The sequence below is a fragment of the Brachionichthys hirsutus genome, chromosome 4 (assembly GCF_040956055.1).
Source record: "Brachionichthys hirsutus isolate HB-005 chromosome 4, CSIRO-AGI_Bhir_v1, whole genome shotgun sequence".
NCBI lineage: Eukaryota > Metazoa > Chordata > Actinopteri > Lophiiformes > Brachionichthyidae > Brachionichthys > Brachionichthys hirsutus.
Genome location: NC_090900.1, coordinates 2,033,322 through 2,048,201, shown reverse-complemented (window position 1 = coordinate 2,048,201; position 14,880 = coordinate 2,033,322). Strand labels below are relative to the sequence as shown.

Sequence of the window (14,880 nt, the reverse complement as noted above, 5' to 3'; positions counted from 1 at the left end):
CGGTGTCCTGCTGGAGGGTACATTTCACTCGAGTCTCTTGCAAACTGAAGAACCTTTTCTATAGGACTTCCTGTGTTTTTGGCTGCATCCGCCCCTGCCCTCTATCCCGACCCGTCTCCTGGTACTTGCTGATCAGAAGCATCCCCACAGCGTGATGTTGATGATGCAGCAATGAGCTTCCACACAAAGCACGTCAGCAGATGGTCTCGTCTGATAAGATGAACTTCTTTTACACGACTTCTCTCTCACGCCTTTTAGCAAACTCTAGACAAGCGTTCTCTTCCCCCGTCCTCCATAAAGGGAAGGTTTGCAGAGCGCCGGACTAATACTTGTCCTGCTCCTAAGACGTGGGCCTGGAAATCCTATTACTTATAAACTTGATTCTCCACAACCTTGTCCTCTTTGGCATCCCCCCCTTGGCATTTAAGATATTTTTTTTGGCAATGTTCTTGGAATTAATGACATTAATTTATAGCAAGATCAAAATTGCACAAAGTTGACCTTTATTTATGATTTATTTAACTAATTATGCAACTTCTGGAGGCAACTGGGTGCACCAGACCTTTACATTGCAGGAGGCAAATACATGCCCTCAACTTGTAAATAAATTTGAAGGTGAGTCTCTCCTAATTAAATACAACCCCATTAAAATCCATTTGAGTTTACAGCTGCAACTGGTTGAGCTCAGAGGAGATATTACAAACCCCCCCCCCCCCCCTCTGCAGTTGAGGTTTGGCCGAGATTACATGTTGAACCCTCTCCAACCCATCGATTTAGGTTCTTGGGGGTGGGAAGAAGGTATGATTGAGAAATTACAAATGGCAATAACGGTACATCTACGGTCTATTATTTTGTCATTTTTCAACAGAGCAAGAGATCAACTGTGCCCAGATACCTTTTATTTATATTTACAAAGAATATAAAACCTTGTTGAACATTCTCATCAATGTCCAAAGAAAGTGAATCTATGAAATCCTGATTTGATCATTTGTGGTTCAGCTTCGTCCAGTTGGCAGCTTCTTTGCGTCCTTGTTTCAACCCCTGTAAAAAAAAAAAAGAAAGAAGAATGTTAAAATGGCTCCCGTTTAAAAACTCTCCCACTTCTTAGAGCTTAAAACATTTGATGAAAAAGCTGCTGAATATTCACCAAATAAGCATCCACATGACCCCATATTCCACAAACCCACGAGTATTAAATAAATCTACACGATTCGCATAGAAGCTGCAGATGCTCATTGCTACAGATCGGTCGGCTTCTGCGTACGCACCAGGTAGAACCCTGTGTGGTATCCGCTCATGTACCAGGAGATGAGCACACTGCCCAAGGCTTCGTCATCCACCATGTCGGGGCTCATTGGTGGAGGTGGAGGGATCATCTGAGGCAGAGACATCAGCAACATGTGGCCTTTTAATTCCTCACACACCACTAAGATTGCTCAAGTTGTTTTAAATCTATTTGAACTTGGCTCCACGTGTCTCAACTCACCGGTGGACCAAAAGGCATCATGGGGGGCCAGGAAGGGGGTGCAGGCCCACGGCCATCAGATCGTCTGTTTCCCTTCTGAGAGCACAAGAGCCGCATTCGATAAGTTTCGTAAAATAAGCACAGCATGAGATAAACGTTTCCTGCCGCTCTCAGCACTTTCCATAAACGTCACGCTTAAACTGCAAAGAACGCTCACGACGCTACATTTTCGAGTCATCCCCTCTTACCGGTCTGGCAGAGTGCCTGGGCGGTGGTCCTGGAGGAAATGGAGGGAACCCTGAAGCCCACGGAGGAGGAGGAGGGGGATCGTTGTAGGCCTGGGCCCTCTGCTGTTTACTGTGGGGCTGTTTGTGTTGGGTCGGTGTGGCCGACCTGTCGCTCTCTTCTGTTGATGATTCTGCATCTTTTACCTTGATTGCAGGGACAAATTTATTTAGTTCAGAGTTCTCACTTTGGTATACCTCGAATGCCAATAGAATAAAAATTGCAATCTACCTCAGTACATCTTTCCTCATCAGCCTCAGATATCTCTGAAAGCAAGTCATCGAGTTTCTGCTCCTCCTCGTTGCCGTAACCCGCGTAAACTACAACGCAGGTGGCCCTTTCCTCGTCGATGGAGGAGACGGTTGCCGAGTAGAGCTGGCCGTCCTCTGACCAGTAGGCGCTGCATGAGTCCCCAACCTGCCACTGTGACGGTAATACATGACATCAAACACACAACCCATGCCACTCGAGAAGGCAAAGCCGAAAATCTTAAATCTGAAGTTACACACTTCTTTATCCGGGGGGGCATTGGGTCTTTTCCTGCTTTGGTTCTTCTTGTTGTTCTTGCGTTTTTTCCCCGGATGGCTTTTTTTGGAGGACTGTGACCCATCTTCTCCTTTTAACGCAGTCTGGCACACAAAACAGAGCAAAGTTAAAAGTACGAGCTCCTCACACGCGCGCGCGTGACACGACAAGCACCCGCTTTACCTTGAATGAAGCGACCGCTTTGTCATACGCCTTTATTAAAGCCGTGTCATCCCATATATCCGAATCATCACTCTGAAAAAGACAAACGGCTTTAATGTTCGGTGGAGAAAATATTCATTCCTAATAAAGTCCTTGCTACTGATCTAATTTGACATGTTAGCTTGTTTTCGCAGCCCTTTGTTACCCATTTCAGTGGAGCACGACTTTCTATATTAGCCTAGCTTCGAGCTAAACAGTTAAACTAAATATAAAGCTGCCTCTAAACATCGGGCTTCGCCACCTTTATGCCCCAAAAGTGTATTTTTGACTCACCTGTCCGGCTCCGCGAGTAAACAGCGCGTCTCCGCAGCCGTTCGCCATGTATAGACGTGTAGCTTTACCTGCTAACTGCTAAACGGCTAAGTACTCAACAACATGCGTCGAAAACTGTTACGTAGTCAGGCGATGACGTCTATATCTCGCGACGCGCATTGGTTGACCTGGCAACAGGAGTCGCTCCTAGTTGTTTATGACAAGAAGGCATTTCTCGCGTGTCGTTTACCGAACTTAATAAATATGGTTTCCTCTTCACCGAGCGCTTTAGGCGGAACGGTGGTCTTCGCCACGTCCAGCGATCACAGCCATCCGCCCGCAAACGTCATCGACGGGTGAGTGCGAGCTAACTTCAGCTAGCTGTAAACAACAATGGCGGTTCGATTAAAAGTCAGTCAAAGTTAATGCTGTGGGATGGATTTGTGTTAGATTCGAACGATATTATATGTTTATTTCTTCTCGCACAGAGACACGGAGACATTTTGGATGTCGACCGGGATGTTTCCCCAACAAGTCACGATTCGTTTTGAGAAATCGGTGACGCTCACGGAATTGACGGTGGAGAGCTACAACGGTGCGTTAGCCGCGTTAATGACCTAATTTTACTTTCATTTAAATGAACAGATTGATGACCAAAAACGTGGTTAAAATTTGTCCTGGCTGGTACTGAAAAGAACAAATGATAATTTCACATTCTTGCATTCTAGTTTATAATTTGAGTTTATACTGGAGTTAAAGTGCGAACTCAAAATATCTTTATCCTACTATTATATTTTTCAGCACAAATGTACATTTGTAGACACAGTTTAGTTTATATTAGATTATTTGGTCCAGTACGTGTCACCTTTGTGCTTTGGGGTCACTAAGTAACAGCAAACTCTCTCAGTGGACAAGCATTGTTGGACAGAGGAGCACAAATTCGTATTTGTATTGGCAATCGCTATGCTAGTCCTATTGTTCTGTCTGGAGATTTATTTAAAATCGTTATGGATTAACTAACTTGTTGAGTTATAGTTCATCGAAGACGAGAAGCAGTCATTGAATGTTATTCCACCAGACACTGCTCAGCCTCTCTGTGAAGAACCGCAGTGCCTTTAGTTTTCATTTAAATGTAAATTAAATTTCATTTAAATTAATTTACATCAAACTATTATACTACAAAATGTAATTTCCTCCTGATTTGGGTGTCTCTCATAATATAGAAAATAGTTTTGAGACACTGGGTTGGACTCACTCCATCCTTCTCTCCTCCTGTTTTCTGCATTTCACATGTATTTCTCTCTCTCTCTCTCTTTATTTATTATTTTACAAGTATTTGGTCATAAATCAAAGTATTGGAAAAATCGGAATGAAACTGCTGCGTGGAAAGTGGGTTTATCCTCAGGGGAGCTTGAATGTGTGTCATAAATTTAACGGCAGTCGATCTTAAAGGCTGTTCAGACATTTCGCTGAAGACCACAAACGTCGTGGTGACTAGAGAACAAGAAAACAAAACATACGAAGACCATTAATGTCTTCATAAACTTCATGTTACAGATATATTTAAAAGAGTGGTTAACAACTGTAAAATAAAAAGGTACTCCATTTTAACCTGCTTTATATGGTTAAATAAATTACATCCTCTGCCCATATGTGTGATCAGATCATAATATTCTACCACGGATGATGCATACCGGTACATTTGTGGATGCTGATTCATCCTCTCTGATTTCTTTTGCAGTCAAGCACCTGAAGATTGAAGAGTGTACCGCAGGAAATCCTTCTAATTTTCAACATGTCACAGATAAAGGTAAATGGGGGCGGGCCTACTGTGTCTGCTTATGCTTTGATTGGTGAAGATTTTGGTATAAACAAGATAATTGTCTTTCAGAATTTGAACGCACAGAGGGACACCTGCAGTCGAACAGTATTTTGGTACGTTTGAAATGAATTGTGGGGAATGAAAAGAATGAAGAATGAACGCTGAACGAATTAATTTTTCTGTTTCAGCTGAAGGGAAGCAGCGCGACGCACCTGCGATTAACAGTCACAGCAGGATATGATGCCTTCATTTCAATGCACAGAGCGATGCTTCATTAGAGGCCAGTCGACGAGGGGGGGGCAGGTGGGTGTCACCTTTGTGCTGTGGGTCCCTTACAAAATAGGTAGGAGGAGCTGTCGGGTCTGGGAGCAAGTTTAGTCTAATAATTGCTATGCTAGCTCAGCACTGGTCATACAGGTGAAATGGCCGTCTGGAGATTCATGGGAAATTGTTGTGGACGATGGAGCAGTCTGTCAGAAACAAACGCCATGAGGGTCCGGCGTTCTCTAGTGGGACCTTTGTGTGTGTATATATATATTTGAAAGAAGCATATACACATACTAGTAGTAATTGACTACTTTTGAAAAATCTGCATTAACCCATCCCCCCATGGGTAGAATTTCCCATCTCCATGGAAATGGGAATCCTGCAGTGGGAGGTGCGGGTTTGGAAGCAGATGGTTTCCCAGCCAACCCGCGGGTCTCTGAGCGACGCATCCAAGCCACCTCCTGGACTTGCATCCTCCACACTTGCATTTCCACAGAACACTGACTCCTACCTGCCACCATTGCCATTTCAACGTGTCTGCAGCAAAAGGGCTCAGCAGTGTGCAGGGACCCTGTGGGACTCCCTCCCCAATTACTTTGTCGACAGCCGAGGAGCTCGGGGATTCTGAACCCATATTTGCCGTGACTCGGTCTGCATGCGGGACTTGGAATAAACCACCACAAATATGAAATGCATGCTTGGATAACTGCCCCCCTGATATTTTAGAGCAACTAATTGCTCGGGGGGTATGAATGGAATACAGTGCATTTGAGTATGTGAGCGCACAATGAGTAATGAGGGCAACGTAGGAGCTGATACAGTGTTATTGATTCATCTATTATTTACCTATATAGAATATTTATCATAATGTTAAAGGGTCGGTGTGTGAAATGAAGTGCAAATTCTCATAAGACTAAAGTGGAAATCCCCCCCGACTATAGTTTAGCTTGTGAATTTATCACCTTTGCTGTGCTGTGAATATTAAATCAGAGATCCCTCTGTTTCCCCAGGTTGGATGGACATGCAAATGCACGTCCCCGGCGCTAATGAATTCAGGCTCTTTTGTGGTCGACTGACAGCCGATCAGGAGAATCACAGCGGGATATGAGAGCGTTATTCCCTGCATGTCACTGCTGGGCCGGGCTAAATTACGGCCCAGTGTCTCCTGATGGCCGCCTAACTGCTGTCCAATCACCCCGAGACATCTGGTGGACTAAAACTCTGCATGTTCTGCATGGACTTTATTGTTGTCGCTATCAGGCGCAATCATTTTTCTATTACATCCTGTCATATCATCTGGAGTCACTTTATGTACTTTTACCCCTTGACATTTTATATTTCTATTTGAACCTATTTTGTGTTCTTTCACCATTTTATATATGTGTTATGATCTTTATTCTGTTCAGTGCTTATATTTTTATTTTGAATGTTTCTATTTGTCATTTTCTGCAATTCTTTGGAGCAACCAGGAATCAGAATTCCCTTTGGGATTAATAAAGTTCTATCTCATCTTATTTTATGTTTGGCTTAGTCCATTCAAACCCAAAAGTAAGTCTAGATGTATGACACTGAATCATGCAAGCGATTGTTCTGTGTCTATTTTAAGTACCAATTCCCCATCACCCACCCAAATCTTTTATTTCCCTCCATGTCAAACCAGCTTCTTTGGATTTCTTCTTATCTGTTCTGTGTGGTCGTCCTTTCATGTCGGTGACGGAGCCGCACGCATTGACAATGGGCTTTAATTTGATTTCGGTTTTGATTTGGCCCAATCGGCTCAGTCATTGCGGAGCTGAGGGGAGCGTCTGCATGAGAATGGAAACACTAATAAAGGACGAAATGAGATGATTAGCCGTGGGAGGAAAACAATCTTCTCATTATTTATGTTCAAAGACAATGGCGAATGATAATGAGGGGTTGGCATGGAGTGCATTTTGATGACTTTTAATATGTTGTACACTCAATATAAATATTAATGCTACACTTTTGTTCACACATTACTCGCTGGGGACTCTAGAGTAGAGTTTGTTTTTCTCAGATTCAAAAGCCTAATTAGCGTTTATCCTTTAAAGTGACAATCTATCCACCTGACAGCATCTGAACATATTAAAGAAACGGAATTATTGCATGTGTGCCTCAGACTTACGTTGCACAGGAATTGTGCAACATAAGCCACACTCAGACCATTAGCATTCGTTTTTTGGTGCCTATACTTTATTGTCTCTAGCCACCCGGGCCGATGATGCCCAACCAGATAACTTTTGCACTCACTGAAACCAGCTCATTTGCCCTTTACCCAACTTTAGTGGCTAAGCGCTCATCTTCAGATGGAGTTCTTCCTGGTTTTATCTACAGGAGGAAAATGACAGATGTCAGATCAGAGACCGTCTGCACTTAAAACGTGTGTTTTATATGAATACTTCAAACTGTGAAAGATTGGAGCAAAAAAAAAAAAAAAACCACAAGTTTGCTGAAAGTATATATCAAGAGAAGTGAAATGTATTTCTTAATTAAGAATTTCCTGAGGGCAATGTAATAATTTAAAATGTTTGACAAAAGCCTCCATGCAGAGTATCGGTGTATTCAGATGTGTTCCACCATACACCTTTCAACATGAGGTGGATAAATGGAATGTTTTAGCAAGCAAACAAAACAAAAAACAAGCTTTATTTGCCATTGAACGTTACACTACACATTGATAAAATTTGATTTGCACCCTTAACAGTCTAGCTTGTTAATTTGTACCCGTCTCCAGTTCCCCCTTAGCATAAACACATTCACTTGAGACACTGGCCTTTTGTAAATCTAATATATTCCAATAGATTTTCATTAGTACCATAGAGATTAGAAGATGCACTATCATATTGACCTTTTAAACACTTGTGTGTGTCAAGTTCCAAAGGAGGGGCCCTAAATCACTTATCAGTCACTTCAGTTTGAGCGCCTCTCGTTAAAGCACCTCGCTTCAAGAGTTCCACTTAGTCCGCCTCCAAGTCTCTCCTGACCCGCTGCGGTGATGTGATGTAACGGTGCCGAGTTGAGCGAGCTCAAGCCGCCTCATTACAGAGATTGGCACACATTCCTGACTGGTGTGCACAATAAATTCCCGCTTCTGATTGTCTATGTGAGCTCCTGAGTGAGAGAAGTAGCTCTACTTTTGCTTCGTAAACTACTCTGCTCTCGGGGGAAGTGGAATAGCCAAATAGCTGCTGGCAGAACGGATTGTTTTCCAGCTGATGCTAACCCTTGCAAAGCTTGATGAACAGTGGAAGAGAGAGAGAGAGAGGGAGAGAGAGATATCGCTGTTCAACCAGTTTCCTGGTGTTTTTCTCTGAGCGTTTTGCTTTAATCGTGACTCATCCAGACTCTTCTCACCCAAAACGACACAAAATTAAACCTGGGCGTAATTAATGTTCCATTCTTTGTATGGTTCAGAGATCACTCTGTCTTAATAAAGCCCCGGTTTTATCTATCCACGGTGTTCGTCATGTTGCTCGATGGGCATCATTGGGTTTCTGTGGAACAAAGGCTACAATCTGCACCTGCCTCGATACATCCTTGTGTTGTGATTTGGTGCCATATAAATAAAATCAATCAGACTGCATCCACGTTTGCAGAAGAAGTCACTGAAAATGAAATCTGACTCCACCCGTACGATCTCCACAAGCACACTTTCCCCGACTACAATATGCTAATTAAATCTGCCGAGTGTCAAGTCGCGTGGCGCTGCAACGTGAATGCATTGATTACTGAAATGGTCTTAAGGACAGAAACGTTGAATTTGGAGAATTGCAAAATTTCTCAGGTGATGAAATGAAACAAATCGACTGCGGTGCTGCGCTGGTTTGCAATCCAACAATCATTCCCTCCGTTGAATTCAACTCAAGGGGAGAAAATCCACGACAACTGACAATGATTTCAACAAACTTGAAGTATAAAACACACGTAACAAATACAACATTCATTCCACAAGTAAAACAAGCTTTAGGAACTCACAACAGATGAGCAATCACTGGCGACGGAAGCGACAGCCGTTAGAATAGCATAACCGTGTTTATCATGCCTGCCTGCATCAATTAACAAATAACAAGTGGTGTTTAAATGACAAGAACTGTCAGATTTGAAGGATCCTGTTCAACAGTATTGTAAAAATATATATATATAAAAAAACCCAACATTCTCATTTGAATGTTAAATAACTTATATATTGTATTTACTTTGAAACAAGTGCTAACAATGTCACCCAAAAGAGGAGTTCTCAGTTTTTGTGTGACTCGGACACAGAAAAAGATTTTTGTAGTCTATTAAATAACCCTTGTTAAACACTAACTAGCAGTGTGTGAACATCAGGTGTCATAAATATAAAAACACTCCAGTGCCCAGTTCACTTTTACACGCTGTGTGTGTGTGTGTGTGTGTGTGTGTTCATCAAATCTCTGTGGCGATAACGTCGTCGTACGTTTGCAGCCCCGCGCTGTAGTTGACGTCCACGGCGAGCTCCGTCCGGCTCTCCAGCTCGGCCGTCACCTCCTTGAGGATCCTCTCCAGGTCTTGGTTCTTCTTGTGCATCTGCAGGTAGTTGAGCTGGAGCTGCTTCTGGTACTTGATGACCCTGCCTTTCTCCTTGTTCCACGTCTGCCTCTCCTGCTCAAAGCCGCCGGCCAGCTTTTCTTGTGTGGCCTTCTCTTCAAGGAGCTGCCGCCTCAGTCTCTCCACTTCCCCCTGGAGTGAGTCTGCAGAGACGTGTGCGCCGTTCATCTCCTCCCGGTTCTGGGCAGGCCAGTCTGAGCCTTGGATTAGTCTGTCCAAGGCCTGAGTCTGGGCATGGGCGTCAGGTTTGACAGTGTGCTGCAGCCGCTGGTCTTTGGCACCACCGACATCCTGTTTCATCCCCTGGATGTCCGTCTCCAGCTTGCCCACTTTCTCTCTCAGCAAATCGGCCTCATTCTTCTTACGCTGCAGTTCATTTTGGCACACCTGGATTCAAAAATGTAAAATATCCAGACAGTATTTCATTGCGGATGCAATAAAAATAATAATGTGAAGCACCAAATTCGTATTCTCACTCAGTAAGCAATGACATAATCATGCTAAAGCATGACCGTGGCATCATCGGCGCACTGACCTCGACCTCTATGGTTCGAGAATGGAGTTTGTGCTCGTGGTCTCGGCTCTGTTTCTCCAGCAGCTCCATCTTTGCTGCGTTTTCCTTCAGCGACGCCCTGAGGCTGACGATCTCGTTCCGCTTGAGGCTGACGTCTGCCTGGCAATCTCTCAGTTGCTGCTTCAACAGCGAGATCTCCCCTGTCTTCTGGCACACCTACGTATATTTGGACACGATTGAGGAGATGAAACAGCCGGAGTAAACGTTGTGGTTCAAGGCTGTCCAGGAATTCTTTTCATTTTGATATATTTCTATCTGCCCAGCGCCAGACATAGTTAGGATTATATAAGAAAAGAAAATATGCACCCCCCCCCCTGCATTCAGCCCTTCTGTCTTTAAACACAACACTTTTTATCTCAGAATTGTTCTGACTTTCTTTTTTGCGCCGTCGTTGCGCTTCTTCCCTCATCATATAGTTGCTAATTTTGTCTGCAGTTTTCAAGTAATAGAAGTTGAAATCATGTGACTTGTAAATTGTAAATTAGTGTACTTTATTCAGACAAAATGACAATTTTACAAAATACAAGATTTAAAATAACAACAAAGAAAAAGTCTGAAACAGTTAAAAAATAAAGGAGTGCTAAATGAGGCCCACTTAAAAACCAATATTCGCTTTATGGCTGGACCACATATGGTCAGGTTCCCAAAATGTTGTCATACGAGTCAAGAAGTGTTAATAATTGACATCTACTATTCCTATTTTATTTTGAAAATCCTGTTTTCCTTAAGTTTTTACTCCACACTTCCGGTCTTTGGTTTCCCCCTGATTGATTGTCTTATTGTTTCCACCTGCCCGTCATTAGCGCCTCCTCTCTGCACCACCTGTTCCCTGTCTCCTCCCGTTAACTGTGTTCAGTCTCTGTTTTTCCTGTTCCTTGATGTTTTCCTGGATTCGGTAAGTTTTCTTTTTTGAAGATTAAATATATGTGGACTGCATTTGAGTTTCTCTGAGCCATATAGCTGCACATTTCCAGCTAGAGATTTGGGTCTGCGTGCTACAGATTCGCTGAATGGTTCTCAAGCCCCACCGATTCCCGGTCATTACTCACCTCCCACTGGGTTTCCTCCAGTGTAGGGGCGAGCTGTGTGTTCGCGGTCTCACAAGAGCTCAGTCTGAGCTCAAGAAGCTCCTTCTCTCGGGTGACCTTAGCGATATCCTCCTGGAGCTCCTCCTTCTCTGCCTACACAAAAGGTTGCTTCCTTCTTATTCGTGCAAGGAGTTTCAATTCTTAGCATCTGCATCGTTTCCTCTCAGTGAATAGTGCAGGTTTTCTTATGACTGATCGTGAATGAAATGAAAAGAGCTGGCGGGCTGACCTGGAGTCGCTTGACCTGCTGCTGCAGTGCATGCTGGGTGTTTGCGGCAATTTGTGACACTTGCTGTAGCTTTGTGGCGCATCGCTGCTTCAGCCCCTCCGTCTCCTCTGCACGGCACCGCTGCGGGTCATCAAACGCGTGGCGTGCGTCCACTTCCTTCTCCTCACAGCTCACCTGTTGCAAGAATTTGTCAAGTCGCTCATGCATTTAAACTTCTCTTAAGTGTATTGAACTTGTAAAAGCTCAGTACCTGTAGCTCCTGCAGGTCAGTCTCTCTCTCCAGCAGCCTTTGTTCCAAACGCTCAATCACCGACTCGTCTGTGGTGAGAGGGGATCGGATCCCGCCCGATGTTTCGCAGAGAGGACTCGACTCGGCCGTACGAAGTGGGGAGACATCATCACCATTTACCTTAGGCGACAACCCCCCGCTTTTAAAAGCAGTCCTGTGGCTACGGTCAAGGTCGGCGCTATTCCTGTTGACCCATGGAGGGAAATTGGGCGTCACTCCCTTGCCGAGGCCGTTTGATGGAGCTGAGCTGCCGTCGCTGTGACTGGTGGGGGCTGTGGAAGCACTTAGGCTGCCGCTAGTGCTGTGGGTGGGCAGGCTGGACATGGAGTTACGACCGGAATCTGAAAGCGTCCCTGAAAGGAAAATAGACGGTAGTTTATGTCGTCTTTTAAGTTTTTATTCACGCAGAGTAGTCTTATTTTTATAGACGCAGACCTGAGAAGTCGTGGTTCTTGTGTCTGTTGTCCGGACTCCTTGCTTTACCCAGAGGACAGAGGATACGGTCCAGGCTGCTGTGGCCTGCGTCTCCGGACGACGAGTTCTTTGGAATCATAGGCTTGAAGAGAGCTGACCGGATCAGCGACTTCTCAGCAGAGGTCTGGAAGAGCGAACGACACAAAAACGAGGACGGTCTTTTGCAGTTTTGCCTTTCAGTTGACAATGAAGGAAACTTTGACTTGTATTCAGCGGCTAATCGTAGCTGGCAGCCTGCTAAAGAGCAAGTTGTCTTCGCAGTTAGGGAGAGAACAAAGCGCCAATGACGGCCGTGTTCTTTATAATCAGAATGACTGGCTTTCATAGAGATAAATATTGTCACATGCCGGCGCTCGTGCAAATGAAAGGGAGATTTCTTTTCCCCATCATGTCTTTTCATATTAGAATTAAAATCACTGAAGTGTGCAAAATAGCTTTGCCGCAAGCCGGAAGTATGAAAATCAACACATTAGTTTGTTGCAAGTAAAATTATCTCGTGTCGGGGAAGGAAAACTCATTTCAAATGTGAACTTGTATTCCACATGCTCCATCTGAGCTGTCCAGGAACGTCACGAGCGGTTCCATACCTCCCTTTCTGCCCCCCCCCCCCCCCCCCCATGCACTGTCTGGGGGAAGATGAATAGCCTTTTTCTGTGGTATTAATAATATGAGCTACTGCTGAAGTGTAAATGGTAAAGCTTGTGAGCTCAGCATTCCTGCTCACTGACTTCACGATTGGGACGGCGTTCCTCGTTTCTTCCCCTCCTTTCTTTCTTTCCCTCAAACTCTCTCCGACCCTCTATCTTTCTTTCATTTCTTTCTTAATCCCTGCTCTGTCTCTTTAAAGCAGCTTCCTATTTCTCTCCTTTCGCCCCTCTTGCCCTGGAGGAATAAAGACCTATTGAATGATACTGGGTTTGCCTACGTATTCTTGGCACAGAAACGATGTCTCAGGGACGATCAAAGCATTCTTGGGTCATTAATCTGGGAGGGGGGTGATTAATAAACTGGGAAGGTTCAACACAGGTTAGAAGGAATGTCTGCTACCCATTATAATTACCTGCCGTGTCAGTTTTTCCCTGAGTTTAGCTGTGAGCCTTCCAAAGTCTGTAGCTTCTGCTTCTTCTTCTAAATGCTTGAATAACCATGGCAACCCCTCCAGAGATGTACAGTGCAGCACGAGGCTGTGAGCATGGACTCAGAATGGGTGCTTGTATTCTCTTTATTGCAAAGAGTGTATTTGATGACTGACTGTCCACCCAATATGACGGCTACCACAAGCAGCGTGTTTGGAGCAAAGATTGGAAGGTATTCCAGGTACTTCTGCATTATGCAAATTTAACTAGGCTATTTAAACTAATGGACTTTCAAAGTGTAGCAGCAATAATCTGAGAGATTAACTGAGATCCTGACTCGGTTGGGAGCACAAACTTTGCAGCCGTTTCCCCACTGAAAAAGGAAATTTATTTGCCATTAATGTAGAAATATTTATTTTAAATCTAATGGTCTTTTCTGGAAGAAGCATTAATGGCATTTTTTTCTCACCCTCTCACTTACTTTGGCCGACATGAGCAGCAACTTTGGTTGCGGCCGCCCATTTGATTCTTCATCTCTTTCCTTTCCGCCGGCGTGATCTTCCATTGATCCCCCCCTGTGGGACACCAGCCTTTGCTTTTGGCTTACCTTGCATGGAACGGGATGAAACAGTCAAATCAGTAATTACATTATATCCACTAGGAATCGCAGCCATGTTGTCCGACAGCACGGGAGCTCACCTTGATATAAAAGAAGTCTTCGCTTCGCCCCGACTGGGAGTGAGACAAACCTTTACTGGGGTGAGTGGCCGATGAGGAGCCCTGAGTGAAACCACACTTCAGCAACGCGTCGAGGCTGCAGCCTCCACTCTTCCTATGAGGGTTCGCTCCCGGTTTCAACCTGTGCTCCGACGCCTTGCAGTGTTTGCTGTCCAGGCTGTTTCCGTTGACGAGGCTGCTGACGCTACCCATGGTCCTGCAGGCATAGGTGAGCAGAGCGCCGAGCAGAAGTCCAGGCGGTTAAGTTACACTCCAGCGAAGGGAAGACGCAACTCATGTCCCCAGAGACGTTCGCTCAGCAGCTTTGCCTGCAACACAGGAAACGGACAAATTAAACTCGGGGTTGTTTCACCAAAGGACAAAGCCATGGTATCAATGTGGTTTAATGTGATTGTTTCCTGTCCGGTCCAGAGGTGCAGCACTGAAGCAGGTGTTAACATTCGATAAACAAAGAAAGCGAAACAAAAAAAAATCTGCCTTGGCTCCTTGCCTGGCTCCGTACGCCTCGATTTATGGCTTGGCCGTTGGATTTGACAAATAACTCTCGGATGCCCTTCCTCTCAGCAAACTGACTATTAAGCAACTCACCGCCCTCGGCACTTGGCTGCTGCTGCTATCTGACCATCCTCCACCATAAATGCGTGTTTGATATGGCATTGCTATTAACGGAAATTATAAAATGAAGACCGAATCATTCACAGAGTTGTCAGTGATGCTCTCTATTCGGATCCATTTGAAAGAAAGTCAGGCTCCAGATGTAAGCAAGTCCTGATCCCCCCCCCCGGTAGTCACTCTGAATCCATCCATGGATGATCAGGCCCTTGAGCTCCCCTCACCAGCTGGTCCCCAGCTTTAAAGCATTTTAGAACAGTTACACCAACAAAGCATGAGACTAATTGCTTGCCAGAAGTTGCTTATTGGTTTACATTGCATTTAGTTGGAGGCTAATCCATAATTATTGGTTCCACGGGGGTGTTTGTGAGG

General features: G+C 44.6%; 3 protein-coding genes across 3 annotated transcripts; 1 reads left to right on the top strand and 2 right to left on the bottom strand.

The window, feature by feature from the left end:
- Positions 1–887: 887 nt before the first annotated feature.
- smn1 (survival of motor neuron 1, telomeric) lies at positions 888–2,886 on the bottom strand. Its single transcript, XM_068760680.1, has 8 exons — positions 2,771–2,886; positions 2,459–2,530; positions 2,260–2,379; positions 1,982–2,173; positions 1,714–1,896; positions 1,487–1,561; positions 1,269–1,376; positions 888–1,041 (listed from the first exon to the last, which is right to left on the bottom strand). The coding sequence occupies exons 1-8, from the start codon at positions 2,816–2,818 to the stop codon at positions 985–987; spliced, it is 855 nt and encodes a 284-aa protein (XP_068616781.1). The 5' UTR covers positions 2,819–2,886; the 3' UTR covers positions 888–984.
- hspb11 (heat shock protein, alpha-crystallin-related, b11) lies at positions 2,875–9,044 on the top strand. The gene is made up of 6 exons (XM_068760681.1): positions 2,875–3,105; positions 3,238–3,344; positions 4,491–4,559; positions 4,641–4,684; positions 4,760–4,874; positions 5,849–9,044. Exons 1-5 carry the CDS (start codon positions 2,903–2,905, stop codon positions 4,847–4,849), a joined length of 513 nt encoding a protein of 170 aa, XP_068616782.1. The 5' UTR covers positions 2,875–2,902; the 3' UTR covers positions 4,850–4,874; positions 5,849–9,044.
- A 94-nt stretch (positions 9,045–9,138) lies between these two features.
- On the bottom strand, positions 9,139–14,088 carry lzts1 (leucine zipper, putative tumor suppressor 1). Its single transcript, XM_068760679.1, has 8 exons — positions 13,858–14,088; positions 13,628–13,765; positions 12,044–12,206; positions 11,570–11,961; positions 11,320–11,493; positions 11,052–11,183; positions 9,964–10,158; positions 9,139–9,815 (listed from the first exon to the last, which is right to left on the bottom strand). Exons 1-8 carry the CDS (start codon positions 14,086–14,088, stop codon positions 9,267–9,269), a joined length of 1,974 nt encoding a protein of 657 aa, XP_068616780.1. The 3' UTR covers positions 9,139–9,266.
- Between the last annotated feature and the right edge of the window lie 792 nt (positions 14,089–14,880).

Excerpts from the sequence above, each read along its gene's own strand:
- smn1 (XM_068760680.1), bottom strand. The coding sequence starts at position 2,818 with ATGGCGAACGGCTGCGGAGACGCGCTGTTTACTCGCGGAGCCGGACAG. Across the intron at positions 2,380-2,458 it reads AAGCGGTCGCTTCATTCAAG|ACTGCGTTAAAAGGAGAAGA; the intron begins GTAAAGCGGGTG and ends TTTGTGTGCCAG. Across the intron at positions 1,042-1,268 it reads ACCACACAGGGTTCTACCTG|GGGTTGAAACAAGGACGCAA; the intron begins GTGCGTACGCAG and ends TTTTTTTTACAG.
- hspb11 (XM_068760681.1), top strand. The coding sequence starts at position 2,903 with ATGACGTCTATATCTCGCGACGCGCATTGGTTGACCTGGCAACAGGAG. Across the intron at positions 4,560-4,640 it reads TCAACATGTCACAGATAAAG|AATTTGAACGCACAGAGGGA; the intron begins GTAAATGGGGGC and ends ATTGTCTTTCAG. Across the intron at positions 4,685-4,759 it reads TGCAGTCGAACAGTATTTTG|CTGAAGGGAAGCAGCGCGAC; the intron begins GTACGTTTGAAA and ends TTTCTGTTTCAG.
- lzts1 (XM_068760679.1), bottom strand. The coding sequence starts at position 14,088 with ATGGGTAGCGTCAGCAGCCTCGTCAACGGAAACAGCCTGGACAGCAAA. Across the intron at positions 13,766-13,857 it reads AAGACTTCTTTTATATCAAG|GTAAGCCAAAAGCAAAGGCT; the intron begins GTGAGCTCCCGT and ends GTTCCATGCAAG. Across the intron at positions 11,184-11,319 it reads AGCAGGTCAAGCGACTCCAG|GCAGAGAAGGAGGAGCTCCA; the intron begins GTCAGCCCGCCA and ends CCTTTTGTGTAG.